The sequence below is a fragment of the Helianthus annuus genome, chromosome 2 (genome assembly GCF_002127325.2).
Source record: "Helianthus annuus cultivar XRQ/B chromosome 2, HanXRQr2.0-SUNRISE, whole genome shotgun sequence".
In the NCBI taxonomy this organism is placed as follows: Eukaryota; Viridiplantae; Streptophyta; class Magnoliopsida; order Asterales; family Asteraceae; genus Helianthus; species Helianthus annuus.
This window is the reverse complement of record NC_035434.2, coordinates 168,311,879-168,333,211: the sequence shown is the minus strand read 5'-3', so window position 1 is coordinate 168,333,211 and position 21,333 is coordinate 168,311,879. Positions and strand designations below refer to the sequence as shown.

At 39.8% G+C, this 21,333-nt stretch overlaps 1 protein-coding gene across 2 annotated transcripts; it reads right to left on the bottom strand.

Annotated features, from left to right (window-relative positions):
* Positions 1–265: 265 nt before the first annotated feature.
* On the bottom strand, positions 266–11,933 carry LOC110927096 (probable LRR receptor-like serine/threonine-protein kinase At1g56140). 2 transcript variants are annotated; one of them, XM_022170700.2, is made up of 24 exons: positions 11,704–11,933; positions 8,103–8,286; positions 7,867–7,938; positions 7,712–7,783; positions 7,527–7,598; positions 7,326–7,397; positions 7,181–7,252; positions 6,753–6,824; positions 6,600–6,671; positions 6,444–6,515; positions 5,921–5,992; positions 5,757–5,828; positions 5,574–5,639; positions 5,404–5,481; positions 5,262–5,306; positions 5,074–5,135; positions 4,589–4,974; positions 4,322–4,517; positions 4,114–4,251; positions 3,904–4,025; positions 3,100–3,310; positions 2,047–2,278; positions 1,785–1,935; positions 266–1,014 (listed from the first exon to the last, which is right to left on the bottom strand). In XM_022170700.2, the coding sequence occupies exons 1-24, from the start codon at positions 11,831–11,833 to the stop codon at positions 580–582; spliced, it is 3,156 nt and encodes a 1,051-aa protein (XP_022026392.1). In that variant the 5' UTR covers positions 11,834–11,933; the 3' UTR covers positions 266–579. The 2 variants fall into 2 exon arrangements, with proteins under 2 accessions (XP_022026392.1, XP_022026393.1); XM_022170701.2 differs by having other exon boundaries at positions 3,904–4,022; positions 11,704–11,857.
* Positions 11,934–21,333: the final 9,400 nt, after the last annotated feature.

The following is a 21,333-nucleotide window of genomic DNA, read 5'->3' as shown; positions in this document are numbered from 1 at the left end:
GAATAGTAGACAAGCCCGGTTCGTATCAATACTCCCTCCTTAACCCGTTTTTTGTTTGAACTGCTCTTAACTTTAATATCTGTAATTTAAAAAACTAGTCAGTCACTAGAATTAGAACAAAACAAAATGACATGTATGTATTCCATATTTGGTACCAGGAGAAACACTTATGGCAGAAATTAAAGGTCCATAATCTCCCTGTTCAGGTAAGCAGCAGGTTCCCTTCCTAGCCCAAAACATATGAATATTGCTCTGGTGGTACCGGTTTGGCAGTAAATTATGTGCATTACAATATTAAAAAAGTTATTTACAATGGTTTAATTAGACAAAAATTGTCTCATGTTACCCAAAAAGGTAAAATCATGAATGCCCAAAAGGATATCGACAAATGTTTTACCACGCTCAAAAACCATAAAAACAAATACCAATACAGGTTCAAATACCGATATTACTACTCTGTTGTTCTTTTAAACTGATACAAACCATAGTTGAATCTCACGACCCTACGTAGCTCTGGAACCACATTGATAAGACTCCAAACTCAATGCAACCATATGAACAATAATCAACAACGGTGTGTCACCTTCCTTCTCTAAGACTCCCATTGTTTATTAACTCTGACAGCATTATGGGTGATGACATGGACTCAACACCAGTTGATATCGTTGTATTTGTAGTCGTATTTGTAGTTGTAGTAGTAGTTGTAGTTGCAGTTTCAGTTGCAGTCAGCATGGTTGTACTTTCAGAAGAAATAGGTTCTTCATCACCAAAAGTGTTGGTAATATCATTAAAATCCCAATCTGTCAAGTAACTTGGTTTTGTTGTGACTGGGGTTATTTCAGCGTCACACGAAAGCATGGCAATCACCCGCGACATTGCTGGTCTTAAAGTTGGTGATGCTTGAACACATAAAAGGGCCACCCCTATCATACGGGTAGCTTCTTGTTCGTCAAAAGATGACAAAGATGGATCTATGAGTTCCAAGTGCCGGTTGCTTTCGTATAGACTCCATGCCTGAAAAGTACCATAAGTTCTTTTATTATTATATATGAAATTAAGGAAATTGTTATTCATTTTAATACAACCACCGGAGAGTTTTCAGGTAACAGGTTCTCACTATCACCACAAAAATTACCTAGCATGGTGGCAACTTTACCCTTGTGTGTTGTGTTTTATCTCAAACATCAGCTAAAAGAGGAACGGGTCAAAGCGTTGAAAGTCATCTTAAGTCTATTTTTGACTAAATCGATTTTGTCTAAAGATTTAGATTATTACTATAGTAATATTGTTTCCAATCATAATTCTCAAGTAACTATTTATAGAAAATAAAAATGAACAAATGGTGTCATGAGGGCAAGGCAAGCCAAACGCACCGAACCCGTACTAAAATATTACTAGTTTTAACCCAACTCTTTTTTTAAACCACGTGCCCAATATGACTAGTTTCAACACAAATCTATTTTGACCCGTTAACTGAAACTTGTGGGCCCACCCATGTTGCCACCTCTTAAGAGTCATGTGTAGGAGCATAGTCGATACGATATGGCTAACAAAAAGCTTGCTTTAGCCCATGCGCTAGTCTTGACTAAACACAACTTTTGTAAATTTGTTTAAAAGTTCACTTCTAATTTTATATGAGCCATATGAACCAAGCATATACGAGCCGAGCCAAAACTCAAGCTCATATGAACCCAGCGGAGACCAACTAGACTCAAGATTTAGGCAATCTATATCAAGCATCAGCTTTTCAAGCCACGGGCCAAATACATCACCAATCATCTTACCCATTGTAGCAGATACTTCCGTTCAGGATCCAGATTCTCCTCAGAGTTGGGCCTCCCACTAAGAATCTCCAGACAAACAACTCCAAATCCAAAAACATCAGCCTTTGATGTCAAATGACCCCGCATTGCATACTCTGGTGCAAGATAGCCACTATATAGGATACATGTTATTGATAGTTAGTTAGTTAGTTAGTTAGTTAGTTAGTTAGTTAGTTAGTAAATGAAAGTAACATATTTCTTAAACAAGTCTAGAAGAACTCACATAGTTCCTGCAACATGGGTACTCATGTGGGTTCGCTTATCATCGTATAATTTTGCTAATCCAAAGTCTGATATTTTGGGGCATAACTCTCCATCAAGCAAAATATTACTTGATTTCACATCGCGATGCACAATTCTAGGCCTTGATTCCTCATGAAGGTAAGCCAGTCCCCTTGCCGTTCCCAAGCATATATTAAAGCGAGTTGACCAGTCAAGGTGTAGATTGTTTTTTCCTAAGATAAATCAAGATAGAAAGATATTTAGATATAGATATAGATCACAAGATTGACCGGGAACATTTTTGTCCCATAATGTTTTGTTATTTCTTAGATAGTTAGTGTCAAAAAATGATTAGTAAAATCATATTAGTTCAGTAATAATCTAAACTGTTGAATAAAATGATTTAGGAGGTTCATGCATCAAAGTTACACTTTTCACGTTTTCTTTAAAACTAAGGTTTTCTATTTACATGTTTGACCCATTAAAGATAAAACATAACACGAATCGACCCATTAATATGCAAATTGATCAACAATGGAAAAAACCATGAAGATTGATCATAATTATTATTTCCTCTGTCCCTAAATAATTGCCCCTGAAGTCATGAACATAAATAGATGACTTAAGATATGTACAACTAATGCAGCTTTTAATTAGCAGAATATGTGTATGTTACCCTTAATGCATATATGATGATAAGGGTAGTTAAGGTAAAATGGGAATATTAATAATTTATAACTCTTCAATTTTAAATTTGGGAATTGTTTTCGGAAAAAATTAGAATAGAAGTCATCATCATCATCATACTCAGTAAATCCCACCAATAGCAAAGCTAAGGTAGGGTTTGAGGAGGGTAAGATGTAGACAGCCTTACCTCTACACCGTATGAATAGAGAGGCTGCTTCCAGTGAAACCCCGGGCTCGAAAAATTAGAATAGAAATGTGGACAATAATTTTGGGACAGAAGAAGAGATTGATGTTTCCCCTCTTTTATTCTAAACATGTGAAATATATTTACTAAAATATGATCAAGGTGTATAAATATTTCACATACCAAAGAGCGCTTGATCAAGACTTTTATTTTCAAGATACTCATAAACCACGAGTCTTTTAGATCCTTCAATACAAGAACCATGCAACTTCACAAGGTTCCAATGTTGGACAGCTGAAATGGTTGAAATTTCTGTTATAAACTGACTCTTTCCATGGTGTGATGCTACCGACAGTTGCTTCACGGCTACCACACTTCCATCACTCAGTATCCCCTGGGACATATTATAACTTGTTATTACACAACACTAAAAAACAATTATGCGCATTCAATTTAAATGGTGAATTTTGGAACTACTCTTTACATGTCACAAAGATTTATAATGTACAATTGGCAGCAAAAACAACACCTAAAAAACAAGTATAACAGTATCCTACCACCGCGGATCCAGAAAATAATTTCATTGGCGTATAAAATATGATATGAAGTAGTCCACTGTCATTAAAAATAATAAGTATTTACATCTTGCACCGTTCTTTACAAATTTTTATCTTCTGAAAATTTGTTGTGTCTTGAAAACAAAGGTTAGTATATGAAACAAAATCAGTCGAAATTCAGTTACTTTTTATACAGTTTTCCCAAAAAGAATAAGGATGAATGACTTGTTCTAAAATAAAGAGCCATTTAGAACAAAATAGTTTTTGCAAATGCAACTTTTGTGAAACATGAAACGATAAAACATTTTTTTGTAAAATAAAGATAAAGGGATACGAGATTCGGTGGTTATGATATATCTGGACTTGGAATATATAGGGATAAAAAAATGTAGAATGCAATCATATGAGCGCAAATCAGTTAATATCAAACCTTGTAAACATGTCCAAAACCACCCTCTCCGAGCAAATTTGAACTACTGAAATCTGCCGTTGCACTTCTCAATTCCGCATAGGTATAAGTTTTTACTTTAGGCCCTATCCCAAGAAACTCTGCTAAAAATGAAAGAAAAAAGAGGGTAAGGACTCCCTCCAAGATACAAAAATAATTTTTAAAAAACGTACTACGAAATTAAAATCTTACCATCTTCTTCCGCATGTTTTGACCTTTTCCTTTTCATGTACACACCAAAAACTAAGAGCAGAAGGCTGACACACGTCACGCCAGCTACAATACCAATGATCATTCCAGTTTTGTTTGAATTGCTCTTGAGTTTGAAACCTATTATACAAAAAAAGTTAACAATCACTAGATTCGGAACAGAAAGAAATAACATGTATGTATTGCATACCAGCCGACACTCTTATGGCAGATATTAAAGGTCCATAATCTCCTTGTTCAGGTATGCAGCAGGTCCCCTTGCCAGCCCAAAAAAGATGAATTTCAAGATAACTTTGTGTCACAATAACGTCAAAATTCTTTTCAAGAGCTATTCCAATACCACCTGCCTCCTTTGATATATCAAAATCCTTCTGTCTACGATTTCCCTAGAGAACATAAGAACGTATTTAAGTTGACTTTACAGAATTGACAAAAAAACAATATTTAAAGATCTAACCTGGATGTAAATATCAAAGACACGTCTCCCATGACCCTGCCAGGTGTGTGGGGTTCGGTTGAAAACAGTCTCTGCAAAGAAAAGGGTTATAGTATAAGGCCCGTTTTCCAGCCCTAAACCATAGTATCTAAGAGAGCCTGGAGACTTTCTAGAAGTTCTGTAAAGTTCTGGATATCTTGTGTTATTGACTTGGATTGAGGTGGAAGCTACAAATGATGGGTCGCGTTGAATTCGGTCAATGACAATGCCTCCATTGCTAACTGCCCATTTTTCTTCATGTACGTAATAGGAAGCTGGTCCAAGGGTTGTAGCATTCTCAGCCTCGAATAAAATGTTGTTTGTGGACCTCATTTCTGAGCCACCACACTTGATTGCAAAGCTGGTATCTTTAGCAAGCAACAAATATCATCATCAATCGCCAGGTCAACGTGTCATTTCTGACTAAATTCAATGAATAAAAATTCTTGGAGGATAAAAATTCTTACAAGGCGTCGTGTTCCTGTGGCAAGGAAAGCCTCGCTGAAGACAATTTAATCCTAGGAAAATGCTGCAAATGGTGATGCAAGTATTCAAAATAATATAAAACACCTGAATGTAGTAAATCTATATAGTTAGGGTATCTGACAGCTCGAAACAATGACCATATCAAGTAACACGGTATGTAAACGATTACCTTGTGTTTGAGCTGTCAAAATTGAAGTTATTAGCCACCAAATTCCTGAAATAATAAACAAACATTTCAAATTTAAAGTTATGTGCCACCAAAGTCTTTAGCCACTAAATTCCTGAAAAACAAAGCAGAGAAGTAAACATACAATTGCAGATTAGCCATTGCCCATGATGGAATCACCCATCGAGGAAAAGATCCCGACAGATGATTGTAAGACAAATCGCTGAAACATTAAAATTTCAAAAGCACCATGAGAATGAAATCTTAATAAATTCTAATAATTGATTAATGTTCAAGTAGTTGTAATCAACTTACATGTTCTGAAGATTTTCACTTTTGTCAGGAAGAAGAGAACCAGTCAGGCTATTGTTTCCAAGAAACCTGACCACATAAAGAACGATTAACAACTACGTATACAAAATAATATAAAAATCACAACAAATAAAAAACTTCCTATAACAGAAACAACTACATTTATCAGATATTGTAATAACTTACAAAGAAACTAGGGAACTCATGTTCATTAATGTTTGTGGAAGTGAACCGTTTAAATTGTTGAAGCTTAAATCCCTGCCAAATTGAATGGATAGTGCATGAAATATAGTCTGCCTTCTAGAAAATTCTGGAAAGTATATTTACTTAAATTTTGCATAATAACTTACAGTGTAACTAGTTTTTGCAATTGAATAATGCCTGTTGGAATAGGACCAGAAACTAATGCATTTCTTATAATTCTAGTCAAGACATTAGTAAAACAGTTAGTAACTTGGTATATATCTGAAAACCCCATAAGAAGATAGAAATATAGTAAAGGTGGCAATTTTGACCCATTTACTAGTTAATGGGTCGATTCAGGTATCTCTTAACTCTAATGGGTAAACGTATAAATAAAAAATAATTATATAGGAAAGAATTAAATGGACCGAAAGTCACCAAAAGTTTAGTTATAATGCAGACAACCTCCTATATCATGTCACCCAAAAAATTGAATTAATTTTGTAATCATATAGTTATTGCAATTATATTTAACACACTAGGTAATCCAAAAGGTAGACAAAAAGCGTTTCGGGTGAACTCAACCCAACCCGTTTCAACACGTACACCCGAACCCATTACCCATTCTACCCGGTCTTCTGCCATCTCTAGTATATATCATAGCATTTGAAAGAGATTTGTGTCCCTTACAAGTCAGTTAGATTCCTTAAATCTGTGATAAAATCAAGAGATGAACTCACATTCTGCAAATCACTTATTCGCCTACAAAATTTCATATAATTGAATAAACATAGGAGATATGTAGAGAGAGAGAGAATGTAGAAAGAGAGAAAACATGTAGCTTACAAAGATTGCAATAAGGTTAAATTTGAAAAACTAGCTGGTATAGGACCTTCAAAATTATTCCCTTGTAGTCTTCTATAAAATCAAACATCTACAAAATGAGAAATTACATTTTTGTACCTATAGAAATAGTGCATTATAACCATTCTTACTCACAGCTTCTCTAACTGTGTCCAGTTGCCTATAAAAGAAGGTATCTTTCCAGAAAATGGGTTGTCTGAAGCCCACCTGAAAGCAAAAAAATAAGTGAATACAATATACATGGTTTTCACTTATTCTTAAAAAATAGAGTAAAATGCAATTTGCCTCCTATGGTGGCAAGAGCAGGTTGCCACCCTCAAACTTAATTTTTGTTGCGTGCGTCCTTCTACTTGCGAAATGTAACACTTTGCAACCCCGTCATCTATTGAACGATATATCATTTATATTTCAATACACGGCAGGGATGCAAAGTGTTACATTTTGCAAGCAGCAAAATTTAAGTTTGAGGTTGGCAAGCTGCTCCCGCCACAAAACCACAGGCAGGCAAATTGCACGTTACTAAAAAATAAAAAGAATATTCATGGGACTAAAAAAAATAGTACATCTCACGCATATTTGTGAGGCGGGCAAATGTTGAGGGAATCTCGCCGCCAGCACCACAACTGTCGAGGTAACTGCAATTTTTTGTTAAGATTGTATGAATTATCTATGTGTGTATATATCATTCATATATTCAAAGAAACGTACAGTAGTCGCATATTGACCAGGTTTCCAAGTTCTGGGGGAAGAGTGCCTGAAAAATTATTGGAACTAATAGCCCTGAAACAAATAGACAACGTTAACCATATTGTAAGTATCCAACTTTTATTTCTAAACAAAGAAAGAAGATAATGGAATGCAATGAAATAAAATAACTATAAGTAGAAAATGACATTAATGGATACTCACAGCATTATAAGTTCTTTAAGATTTCCAAGCTCCCGAGGTATCGTACCAGAGAACTGATTATGGGCTAACGACCTGTTAAACATCAATCAAATAAAAGTTGACCACCATGAAGTAGTTCAAAACTGTGATTATAAATATGTGTCAACTGAAATAAATAATTAACTTAATAAAACTCCTGCGCTTACAAGTACATCATGGAAGAAAAATTTCCAAGGAACGCGGGCAAGGTACCAGTGAACGAGTTCTGATCAATTTTCCTGCAGAGGTGAAAGATATAATTGATTGCATATAGAAATGATACCATCACTAAAACAATTTAAATAAAAGGAAAAATGCATACAATACAGTGAGATAAGTTAGAGCAGCAAGTTCTTCAGGAATGACCCCTTGCCTGTTAAGTTGTTGGACTTTGCTGGATGCATAAGATGAGAAGTTTTAGAACACCAGTTTAAAACTTTTTTACGCAATACATTTGGTAAAAGAACACCCATTTATATGTAAATTCACAATAATAGTAAATGTAATTTCAAATCTGGTGATTCCATGTCAAAATCCTCAAGAAAACAAAAGACTTACAGTTTGATAATATGACAAGTGGAGTTGTTGTCGAAGCTACAATCACATTCGATGGATGGATTGTTGTAATCCTCATCGAAATCTTGTCCGAGGGCTGTTCCAGTGCATGGTTCTCCGCTTATGTTCCATAGGTTCCTTGGTATTTGCACGTCCCATTTTTCAAATATCGAGTTTAACGCGCTAACTGTACCATCATTAAAAGAAGGGAATGAGAATTAAGGAGTACAAAAGAAAAGGAAGGAAATCGAAAGATATAATGTAATTTCATGTTCTAGATTTCCAAGAAAAAATAATTAAAAATTAAATCTTATGTGTTTCCGACATGAGAAGAATAAAAATTAGAGTAAACGGCCATTTTGGTCCCTGAGGTTTGAGCAGTTTTGCCACTTTAGTCCAAAACTTTCATTTTGGTCCCTGTGGTTTCAGTTTTGTGCCATTTTGGTCCAAAAGTGAATTCAGCTCATATTCCTCAAATTAAATCCTTGTTTTTTGTCCTTATCTTCAGGGGTAAATTGGTCATTATCATTTTATTATAACTGCTTATTAATTAATAATAAAACTAAATAAAAAATCTTCATCTTCCCCAAATGAGTCACAAGCAAATCCTAATCCAAACCCCAATTCTCTGCAACCATCATCTTCTCCACCCCATTCTCCTCTCTGCAACCATCATCTTCTCCACCCCATTCTCCGCCACACCCACCATGCTCCACCACCACCCACCTCCCATAGCCACCCGCCCCTAACCCACGAGTTTGTTCCGGCACCCAAATCATCAAAATAATCATCAAACAGAGTATCATCATCATCTCTTCTCCAAACTCCTGCAACCATCATCTTCAAACAATTTACAGTTCTATGGCATTCTCAAACAGAGTATCATCATCATCATCATCAATCAATGGGGAAATACATGAGGAAACCTAAATTCACCGGCAACACAATAGCTGTACTCGATGTTTCTCTCGGTGTTCGAACCAGAGCCAAAACCCTAGCGTTGCAGAAACTTCAAGCTCTCAATTTTTCCGCCGCAACGCCACCGTCTCCGGCGACGGTGCCGGAACAACATACGGAATCATGTTATTTGGAACTACGCAGCCGTAGGCTGGAAAAGCCTCTGGCTCAACAATTAACGTGCTGCCGACAACAAAACCCTAACCCTATTGGTTTGAACTCCTTATTCTAGCGATGGCGGCTAGTAGTTTTCTAGGGTTCCGATCCGGTGGTGGGCGATGGCGGTTAGAGGTGGTGGAGTGTTTCTGGTGGGCGATGGCTATTAGAGGTGGTGGTGGATGTTATCCGGTTGGTGGTGGGTGTTTGATTAAGTTCTCTGTGTGTGTGGTGATAGAGTTTAGAGAGAGAGATGAGTTTAGAGAGAGAGAGAGGAGAGAGAGACTGAGTTTCAGTTTTTATAATTTAGTTTTATTAATTTTAATTGATAATCAGTTATAATAAAACATAAATGACTAAAATACCCCTGAGGAAAAGGACAAAAGTTAAGGGTTTAATTAGGGGAATCTGGTCTGTTTTCATTTTTGGACCAAAATGGCAACAAAACTGGAACCACAGGGACCTAATTACAAAAAGTTTGAGATTTGGACTAAAATGGCAAAATTAACCAAACCACAGGGACCAAAATGACAGTTTACTCTAAAAATTACATTACAATTCCAACTATAAGTTAAGAGTTGGAGTTTGGTCACCTTCTTTCTTCTCCAATTTGGAAGAAAGAAGGTAAGCATCAAGCTTTCTTATGTTTATCCTCTTTTATTTAAACCTTTATAAAAAAAATTGTGGAACACGACTTTTCCCTCGTTAAGTTAGACTCTGGGAACACATTTTATAAAATCTGAATTTCTTTTATAAAAATGTTCCGTGAACTCTTAGTAGTGAACATGAGAGAATAGAATCAAAAGGTTCTTGTTTTGGTAACTGCAAAGTGCAAACAATGTTGTTACTTGTTAGAACATGACCCTCCTATACCGGATGAGACTACTAACCGGTTGTCATGGGTTGACTTGATGGTTTGGGATCCAAATTAAAAATTTATGATATTTTTTTTAGATTATAACATTTTAACTTGGATCCTTCAATAATTGTATATAAGTGTTTTTCAACTAATATGGGTAAGGTATTCCATACTCACAATTTGTCACAAAAGAGAGTTTATAAACTAATCTATAAGTTGATGTTATATTTCTAGATAATAAAGTTAAATACTCTTTTAAAACTTTTTCAAGAATTATTTTTTGAAAGAAATATATTTCTTTTATTCTTTTAAATCTAAAAGATATATTAATCTATTAAAACTGCTTATGATGTACTCTTATATTTTTAGTGTAACTGAACCGCTATAGTCGGTTTGATACGTCTGATATGCATTTTAATTGGTATTTGTAGATGAATTTAATCATTTTTGACCAAGAGATAGGCAATTTTTTTGGGAACCATTGCTATTGGGAAAGAAGAAAAAAACGTCAAAAACAGTGTCTCCCTTGTATTTAGTAACTTTGAATTATAATAGCATTAAAATAAAATATAGATTGATAATATATGAATCACAAAGGTCAATGCTTGATGCATCTTAACAAGTACATTGAAGGTGTTGGCATATGCTACAACTCTTTTATATATTTTTATATGTCGATGAAGATTTTTCTCCTAAAGATATCTATTAGTTCAATGTTTAATCTGAAATGATTTGGTACTCACAATAGTCAACATGTAAGTCTTTCAACTATAAAGTCAGCAAAATACAAGTTGTTAATTTATGTTACAAGTTGTTATATAAATTGGTAACAATGTCACATCACACTATAAACCTATAATCATAAATACATGCAATAATTTCTTCTTTTTTTGTAAGGACATGCAATAATTTCTACAATGTAATTTATATATGTAATTTATGCCTACCAGCTATCATAAATATCTTCAAATATTCACACTGGACTATTTAAAACAATAATTAAAAAGTAGATACATAACAAACTTTACCATATTTATATACTACAAGTCCACTTCTTACTTTACAAATTGTTTTAACTTTTAAGTTTAAATTAAAATAAATAAAGAAACCGAAATAATTAATTTGTGATTTCTCTTTCAAAAAGCCTCCAGCTAGTCAATACGACAATACTTGCTAAAAGTAGAGTCCCCAATTTTGACGAATCAATGCCTTCAAAATTTCTCAGAAAATTTTACACATTTTGATTTTGAAACTGTGTAATGTGTATTATCCGGTTAAGGAAACAGGATAACTGATTCCAAACATTTCTGAACTTTGACAACTTATATGTATTATCTTGTTAAGGAAACACATAACTGTTTCCAAACATTTCTGAACTTTGACGGCTATTCTAAACGAATCGAACAAACACGAACGCATGTTCATGTTCGTTCATTTAACTTTAATAAACGAAGTTTTTGTTCATATTCCGGCACGAAATAAAAACCGACTGAATTACAATACGCATCATGAGCTAAAATTAAGATCCAATTATCCAAACACTTGAATACTAGACTCATATCAAATATTAATCAGCTTAACCGCGTATTCAATCAAACAAACTGTAAGAATTGAGAAAGAATTTGAGAGTACCTTCGGAAGGATCCGTTCGAGGAGCAGGTTGAGCACTGGATTTCTGAAGCATCATGACGCAGAGAAAGAAAATGATGATGAAATTCGAAAGTGAAATTAACGGTGCCGGAAAATTGAAACGGAAAACCATCGCATACGTGATCTTCTCTGATGATTGACAGAAAATCAGTAAAACAAAGGTCAATAGGGTAGTATATGTACAAAAGGTTTTTCAATTGAGTGAAGGGATGTTACACGTACGAGCCGAGGTGGGTCACATGAAAGGTGTCAAACTTAACTATAGATTGATTTTTTTAGAGGGAACTCCATGTCTCCATCTATAAGGTTATCACATTATCTAAATCGGAGAGTTATGTATTACTCCACTTTGGCAAGACTATGTTGTTTTAACCGGGCCCACGCTGCCTTCAAAGTTTGGCTTTTTTGGGCGTTCTCTCAGAAAACCATACCGTCGGCTGCCACTTAACAGTCGTTGTACCACCACAAGAGCAGAGCTCTCTGGCGTAACACACGGTGTGACGAAAACCCGGATGGGCTCAGGAATTGAACTGACAACCTCACACAAGGCATAGTCCAAATCTTTCATTGCTAATATACACCACAATATGACACAAGTGTACAAGTGTGAATTGAACTTGAGTCTCCATTAGAAAACTCAAGCATCCTACCACTAGCCCACAAGTGGAGGGATTTAATTAATTATAGGATTTAATTATAGGTAGATGACTAGATTGTTCTCGTGTTTCTCGCAACAATGTTTTAGTTGTTTATAGCTAGCGTCATATTATGTGATCTAACTTAATGTAATTTATATAAGCATTGCGTCTAGAAAAAGAAAGGGAATAAAACCCGGGTTGGTTTGTTTAGTGAGTGTTCCACCTAACCACTACGCTACCATCACCTTTGCATCAGGGTTTGGCAGTGTCAAAACGTACAGTAACTCGAATTTATATCGTCCAATGAAAATGTATTATGTTTGACCTAACTTGTTTCCAAACACAGTTTACGTCAAAACGTATACCAAACGAAAATGTACGCAAAAATAAGCAAGAAAGCATATTATATTTGATCAAACTCGTTGACAAAAAAAATATGTAGAAACGTGTATCGTTTATGCTGAAGCGTGAATTTATACCGACACGTATATTAAAAGAAACACGTGTAAAAATATTGTCTTTTTTAATTTACGTCAAAACATATATCAACTGAAAACGTACATAAAAATAAACATGAAAACGCGTTTTATTTGACTCGACTCGTTTCCAAAAAAACTGCGTCAGACGTCAATTTATACCGACAAGTACATAAAAATAACCACATGAGAAAATAGTTTTTTTTTCTTTTAAACAAAAGAATGAAAATATGTGGGGTAAATTTGAAAAGTTAGAACTCAAGTGGTGAAAATGACAATTTTTAGAGTTTATAGAAAATATAGGGGGTGAAAATGAGTATTTTGAAAGTATAGGGGTGTGATGGGTCGGTGGCAAAAGCCATCGACCTTTGATTATAAGAAAATATATGATATCCTAGTTACGTTCATGGTTAGACTATGTATCGTGGGGGTTAAAGATGGATGCAGAATTGTGCCACGGTGGACCGTGGGCGCGTAACACCCAGGTACGAAAGGGCTTTGCCCGTATTTCTATAGGTTTCTCTTTGGGCGTGCTAGCTAATCCATCAGATCACTTCTTCAACCAACCAACCTTATTCACACATCTCATACCCCTTTAACAAAAGAACTACTCCACATTTCACACTTTATAACACATTTTAGTGGGTGTAAAAAGCGAAACCACTCGGTGTGGTGTCAGCAAAAAGAAATCACTTTCACCCCTTCACAACACATATTCTTAGGTTGAAGTGGTTTGATGAAATTTAATAATTTACTAGGTTTGTTGACGTCGCGCGCTACGGCGAAACGAAGCAAATGATAATTGACGAGGTGTGACCCGCATCGGTCAACCCGACCCGGTTACAACCTATTATCTTAATATAAATATAAATGATTATTCTAGAACCTTCCATATCTGCATGGAAGTTACACAACCAAATCTCCAACTTTTCGGGAAGATCATGTAAATCTCTAACTTATCGGAATATATCCTAGGTTAGAGGAAACCCTAATGGAAAACCTATAAATAAAGGTAAACGTATAAGGTATGATCATCTTGCTCTCATATAACTTTCTCTTCCCAATTTCCTTTTACTTCCACAAACCGAGACTTATTCTCACGCCGGAGGGTGGTTACAGGAATAACCCCATTCCTGTAACGAGTCCTAACGGTGTTTCTGTTTTGCAGCCAGGCGTTCGGGTCACTAATCATTGAAGTCCTAGCCCATAATCACTACATAGGTCAGTGTTTCTTCATTGGCGCCATCCGTGGGACCTATTCAGTGACAGAACCTCATGGCAAGTGATCAGAACGTAGCAGATCAAACGATGACAAACAATAACCGGACGTTGGGGGTGAACCTCGGTGCCACCACACAGCCTTCCCCAGCCGTTACGAGGTCGCTGGACCCAGAGTTCGAGGCAGAAGGACCACCGCCAGGTTTTGACAACATCACCACCGTCTCTTCCCAGACTGTGGTGACGAGTCCGTTTCTTTACATGCCCTCACAACTGCAATCAAGGGAGTTGGGGGGAGCTAGCGGTAATATGTTCACCCCAGCAACAACCACTAACGCACAGGCTTCACGCCTCTCCTCCATCCCTGTTATCACATCGGCGAGCCCCAGCACCATCGCATCACAAACTAGCATGCCTCAATACTATCAACCTCTGATTTCCAACTCGATGCCACCGCTATACTCAGCGGCGCTCACGGCGGCATTATCAACACCGCCTCACCAGCCGGTCGTCATGCCGGCCGGAATTAAGAACGCCCCCGTCACACCAGGAAACCAAGTATACTTCCCGGGGTATTGTTATGCACCCCCTTATGGGTATTTACCCTCGTACGGGGGTTCGGCGTATCCGTTCCAGGGAACAGCGCAGGGTAGCACTCAATCGCCATACGCGGCTTACATGCCGCCTTGGTGGAATGTCCCAACGCCACAACCGGTTTATACCCAGACTCTGCCTACGGCTGAGCCTGTGTACGACAGGGGAAACACGGTTAGACCCCGGGTGTCCCCAATAGGAAACACTAACCCTATAGTGGGAGCTGCCCCGGGTATGGACGCCCCACCAACACTGCCTATAAATGTGGAAGAAGATGAACTTACCAGACCGTACAAGCCGATAGACGCAACGTTCCGGTCCAAATTCACTCGAAGGATCGCCGAGGCTCCTATCAAGGAAAAACCCAAGATGCCCCAAACGGTTGGCAAGTATGATGGTCTCGCCGACCCGGATGATCATCTAAACTTATTCAAGAGCGCCGGCGAAGTGGCCTGTTGGTCCATGCCCTTATGGTGCAAAATGTTCGTACAAACGCTAGTGGGCGCGGCCCGAGTTTGGTGGGACAGCCTGCCTACAGGTGAAATAGACAGCTTTGAAGATTTAGAATCAAAGTTTATCTTACAGTTTAGCCAGCAGCGCAGACACACGAAAGATAGAAACGAGCTCCTCCACATCCGTCGGCGAGATAATGAGACGGTAGAAAACTTTATCATCAGATTTAACAAGGAAAGCTTGGCGATCCCGGGCGTGACGAATGATCTGGCATGTGGAGCTTTCCTCCAGGGGGTCAATGATGACGAGTTACTGAGAACGCTACATGGAAGGGATGGTGTACCCCCAACAATTGATGAAATACTTCGAATAGCCAAAGTATACGTCATACAAGAGAAGGCGGTAGCAGCTAGCCACGCAGCCAATAGGAAGAAAGAAGCCCTAAAGAACCAGGAGGAAAAAGATCACCGGGGATCTAAAAGCAAAAGTAGGGGAGACCGATACCAGAGAAACGACAAAGACGCGCGGTATGACAGACACCGAAACTCCTATTCAAGGAATGAGCCGTCGAAACCTCGATCCGAATACCCCAACTTAAGCAAGACAACGGCTGAAATTTTAGCCTCAGAAAACCTCAGACTTAACCCACCAAAACCATTGAAAGATAACCCTAACAAGGATACGAGTAAATACTGTGAGTACCACAAAGGGAGCGGGCATGACACCAACGATTGTTTTCAGCTTAAGAAACAGATCGAATATTTTGTAAAGTCGGGCAAATTGGCACACCTAGTACGAGACATCAAGCAAGGCCCGCCTGTCGTCAAAGAAGAAAATGACAAGGCGGCAGGCAAGAGGCCGCGTGAATTGAACATGGTACACGCGGATATGGGAAGGGGGCAAAACGGAGTTTCTCCATGCTCGAACCTTGGATGTTGGCAACAATGACCGTAGAACCTCGAATGGAGGACTTGCACCTCACTACAGATGCCCTGATCATATCCGCGGCAGTAGGAGACTACCGCATGAGGCGAATCCTGGTCGACACCGGGAGCTCGGAAGACATTATCTATGAACATTGCTTCAACAGAATGCAACCAGAAGACAGAAAGTTGCTTGAATCAGTTCACGCCCCCATCAAAGGGTTCAGAGGGGAAAAGGTTGACCCTATCGGTCAAATCACTTTCCCGGTAACTTTCGGGCAGTCACCTAAAGAAAGAACCATACTCCTGACCTTCCTTGTGGTTCGCGTTGAGTCGTACCACAACGTGATAATCGGAAGATTCACCTAGGGAAAATTGGATGCCATAGTCTCCACGGCAAGAGGTTTCATGAAGTTTCCTACACCGCGAGGTATCGCTACTGTGTTTCGTGACAAGATTGGAGAAGTACTGAGTACCAAAAGATGCCGCCAAGGGCCCACCGGAGCCACGGGCCCAGAGAGATGGGTACTAAGCACACGCCATCCGGACCAGATGGTCACAATCGGGGACACTTTGTCTCCAGAAGTTAGAAACGACCTGAAGCAACTGTTAAAAAGAAATGTGGACATCTTCGCTTTTGAGCATTCTGACATGACAGGAATCCCCCGTAACAAAGCAGAACACAAGCTCGCCACGCTCCCAGGCGTTAAGCCAGTGGCTCAGGGTAAACGTAGCATGGCCCCGGACCGACAGGCAGCGGTCGTCAAAGAAGTACGAAAATTAGTGGAAGCTGGAATCCTCAGGGAAACGCAATACCACACATGGATATCCAACCCGGTTACGGTAAAAAAGCCAGATGGCACGTGGCGAATGTGTATTGACTTCAAAGATCTAAATAAGGCGTGCCCCAAGGATGCATACCCACTACCCGAGATTGATTTAAAAGTCGATTCCTTGGTACCCTACCGATTCAAATGTTTCCTGGACGCTTACAAAGGGTACCACCAGATCAAGATGTCCAAAGAAGACGAAGAAAAAACAGCGTTTCATACCGACGTGGGCATTTTTTGTTACACAAAAATGCCTTTTGGTTTACAGAACGCCGGAGCTACCTACCAAAGACTCATGGACAAGGTGTTCGAGACACAAATCAGACGAAATTTGGAGGTCTATGTCGATGACCTTGTAATCAAAAGCAGGGAAGAAAAGCAAATGTTAGCAAACATCGAAGAAACTTTTCAGCGGCTTAGAGAATATAACATTAAATTAAACCCAAAGAAATGCTCTTTCAGGGTGGAAGAAGGGAAGTTCCTAGGGGTAGTAGTCACCCGAGATGGCTTCAAAGCTAACCCAGAAAAGGTGGCCGCCATAACGCGGATGCCTTCCCCACGAACATTGAAGGAAGCTCAAGCCCTGAATGGGCGGCTGGTGGCAATCAACAGGTTCTTGGCAAGACATGCCGAGAAGTCCCTGCCTTTCATAAAAACGTTGAAAGATTGCCTTAACAAGAAAAACTTCAAGTGGACCAACGAAGCAGAACAAGCTTTGCAAGACATGAAACGCTTCATAGAGGGATTACCCATGCTGACAGCACCAAGACCTAACGAAGTATTAAAGATGTATTTAGCGGCAGCTCATACGGCGGTAAGCGCTGTGCTCATGGTTGAACGAGATGGAAGGCAAACACCGGTATATTACATAAGTCGGGTATTAGCGGGGCCCGAAACACGATATCCCACGTTAGAAAAACTGGTCTTGGCACTAGTACACGCCACGCGGCGACTGAGAAGATACTTTCAGGCACACCGCGTGCAAATCTTAACCAATTACCCGTTGCAACAAGTCCTACACAAGCCGAAGATTTCTGGCAGACTGGCCAAGTGGGCAATCGAACTTGGCGCTTTGGATATCGAATATCAAAAACGAACAGCAGTGAAGGGGCAAGTAATTGCTGATTTTCTAGCAGAAATACCTGAAGGGGAAGCCATTCTAGACCCAGTCGTCCAGGACATCCCAGAGTCTAGTACCGCCCGGCAGACCTGGAAACTATACACTGATGGGTCATCTAGTGGAAAGGGATCTGGGGCCGGTTTAATGTTGATAAGCCCAGATGAGATCAGGCTGATGTACGCCTTACGCTTCGATTTCGAATGTTCCAACAATGAAGCGGAGTATGAGGCACTACTAGCAGGTCTGAGAATGGCGAAATCTATGGGAGCGGCAAGGGTGGACGCATACGTTGATTCGCTGCTGGTCAACAATCAAGTAAACGAAACGTACGAAGCCAAAGATGAATCAATGGCAAAATACTTGGTGAAAACAAAGGAACTCATGGATTCTTTTGACAACGTCACGCTCAATCATGTACATAGAGGCAAGAATCAGATAGCAGATGCTCTCAGTAAACTCGCCACCTCGGGTATGGAAAAGGAAGTCAAAGTCGAAACGTTGCAGACACGCTCAATTGAACCGCGGAATGTTTCCGCCGTTACAGCGGAAGAGCCTTGCTGGTACACTCCGGTTCTATGTTTCCTTGAAACAGGGGAGCTACCTCCCGCCAAGGGTGAAGCACAGAAGATACAAACGAAAGCATTGCAATATGAGATCAATAATGGTATCCTATATAGAAAATCTTACCTGGGCCCACTGCTGCGATGTGTCTCTCCAACAGAGGCAAAGTATCTCATCAGCGAAATCCATGCAGGTCTATGCGGCATACACGCTGGACCCCGGGCGGTGGTAGCCAAAATCCATAGCGCGGGATATTATTGGCCTGGGATGCACGAAGACGCCGTAATGGAACTACGGAAATGCCGCAGCTGCCAGAAATTCGCTCCTCAAACAATAAGGCCCAAGAACAGCCTGGTACCGGTGACAGCAGCATGGCCTTTCCAGAAATGGGCCGTGGATATCGTAGGACCCTTCCCGCCGGCCCCCGGAAAGTTAAAGTACCTAATTGTAGCGGTAGATTACTTCACCAAATGGGTGGAAGCTAAGCCTTTGGCCAAAATAACGGCAGACAACGCCAAAAAATTCCTCTGGGAACACATAGTGTGCAGGTTCGGATTACCGCTCTACCTGGTGATCGATAATGGAACACAGTTTACAGACAGAATTTTCCAGAAATGGTGCACTAATCTCCACATCCAACAAATCTTCACGTCAGTAGCACACCCCCAGGGGAATGGCCAGGTAGAGCGGACAAACAGAAGTTTGCTGGATGGCATCAAGAAACGACTAGGCCACGAGGGAAGCTCCTGGGTGGAAGAATTGCCAAATGTCCTCTGGGCACATAGAACAATGCCCAAAACCAGCAACAACGAAACCCCGTTTAGCCTAACCTATGGAGCGGAAGCAATGATACCCGCTGAAGCGAGATTACCGTCACTACGCCGCCTCAACACAGGCGATGACAATGACAGATCTATAAGGGAAGGCCTGGACTTATTGGAGGAAAGGCGCGAGGTAGCCGCCATCAGCGAAGCCAAATACAAGAAAGCATTAGAAAAATATTATAACAAGCGAGTGGCCAAACAGAACTTCAAAACAGGAGATTACGTTATGCGTGACAACGAAGCAAGCAGGATGGAACCTTCGGGAAAGCTGGGCCCAAACTGGGAAGGCCCTTATGTCGTCCAAGAAGATCTGGGCAAAGGGGCCTATCGCCTATCCCGACTAGACGGCACACCAGTACCACGCAGTTGGAACATCGCCCAGTTAAGGAAATGCTACCTGTAAAACCCTGCTCCTAACAGCAGGAGTTAACTATTTTTCTCAGTTCACAATTGTAACTCACCCTCAGCGGTGTCTTTTCGTTTTTACTTCAGTTCAAGTTTAATAAAAAACATTTACTTTTGTTTTTACCATGAGTTACCATCGCACAGCGAATGCATCAAACGGTAAAAATACAAACAACACCCTTAAACACGAAATATTTTCATTGACACAAGTTGTAGGGTTAAGAAATACAGCGCTAACGGCGGGTATCTTGGTAATAGATACATAAACCGCCACAAAACAGATAGGCATTTTTACATACACATAACCTATCTCACACAAACCAAGTACTTGTCCCTGTCGTTAAAAGCCAACACATGGGAACCAAAAAACAGAACATGTTCAACACATCTACTGATGGAAATTGGGTGCCATCACCACTGCAGGGGTATGCAGCACCACATCACCATCAACAAATGTAACTGGATCAACGGCAAAGTTGCCAGATGATTCACCATCCACCACCGGAACCACCATTCCCGACCCATCCATCTGTTGCTTCTTGAGGTGACCACCAGAGCGACGTTGGTACGTAATACGGCATCGCCGGTCACGATCCACCGGGATAAGATCTGTCAGAACGTCAACTGACAAAGACGGCATTTCAGGATCCATTGGCTGAGGGTCCTCGACAACAATGCTCTGGCATGCCCGGTTTGCCCGGGTCGGCGCAACATTGGGAAGTGGCCTTCTTCTTCGAAGCATCGACCTTGTCACTGGATTCTGCAACTGGAGTAAGCCATCTGCAGCATCCAGCACTCGGAAGATTTCGGAAAGACGTTGCCTATACCTTTTTCTCTCCATCCTGAATAAGTACCAAATAAGGAAAAGAAGGCAAATTTATAGAGAGGTTAAAAAGACGTGACGATGATGACGTTAGAAGCATTAATAGAAAATAATCATTACACGTCACAGAGCTATATTTTCAAAATACGGCGGTGTCAGAAATCATGGCATTAGCATTAAAATGGCTGTCAAATCAAAACAGACACGGGCACCAAACCCGAGTCAAACAGTGTCATTAGCAAAGCCACAAAGTACATAACAAACAAAACAAAACAAATCTATCATTCTTCTTCAGATTCCTCCATGGGGTCCAGCATCAAACGCAGCGACTCTATACTATCTTCATTCACTTTATCCATCAAATCGCCATAACAGGGCAGCGGCTCGGTGTATGCCGCTTCAAGGGCATTTGACATGTCACTTTGGAGTTTGCTTTTGACAGTGTGGAAGTCTGGAGGTATCTTGTCCAACTGATGACACTCCACATAGCCTTTATACACACCATCATGATGTCCGGATTGATAAGCAGCCGCGGAGAGACGATCGATTAGATTGGTAAAGTGGGACGACTCGCGTAAGTACTCAAATGCCCCCACCAGCCCATTAGTTATCAACCAGTTCCTGTCACCGCGAATAGCCGCCAACTGGCTAGTCAACTCGTCCACCTCGGCGTTAGATTGTGCCAATGCATTTTCAACCTCCTTCAGCTGGGAAGCGGAAGATGTAGCCAGCTTGTTATTCTGGTTT

Coding starts and splice junctions, on each gene's coding strand:
- LOC110927096 (XM_022170700.2), bottom strand. CDS start 11,833: ATGGTTTTCCGTTTCAATTTTCCGGCACCGTTAATTTCACTTTCGAAT. Junction 7,253..7,325: donor CTGGTCAATATGCGACTACT/GTACGTTTCTTT, acceptor AAAAAATTGCAG/TTACCTCGACAGTTGTGGTG. Junction 1,936..2,046: donor ACCCATGTTGCAGGAACTAT/GTGAGTTCTTCT, acceptor TATCCTATATAG/TGGCTATCTTGCACCAGAGT.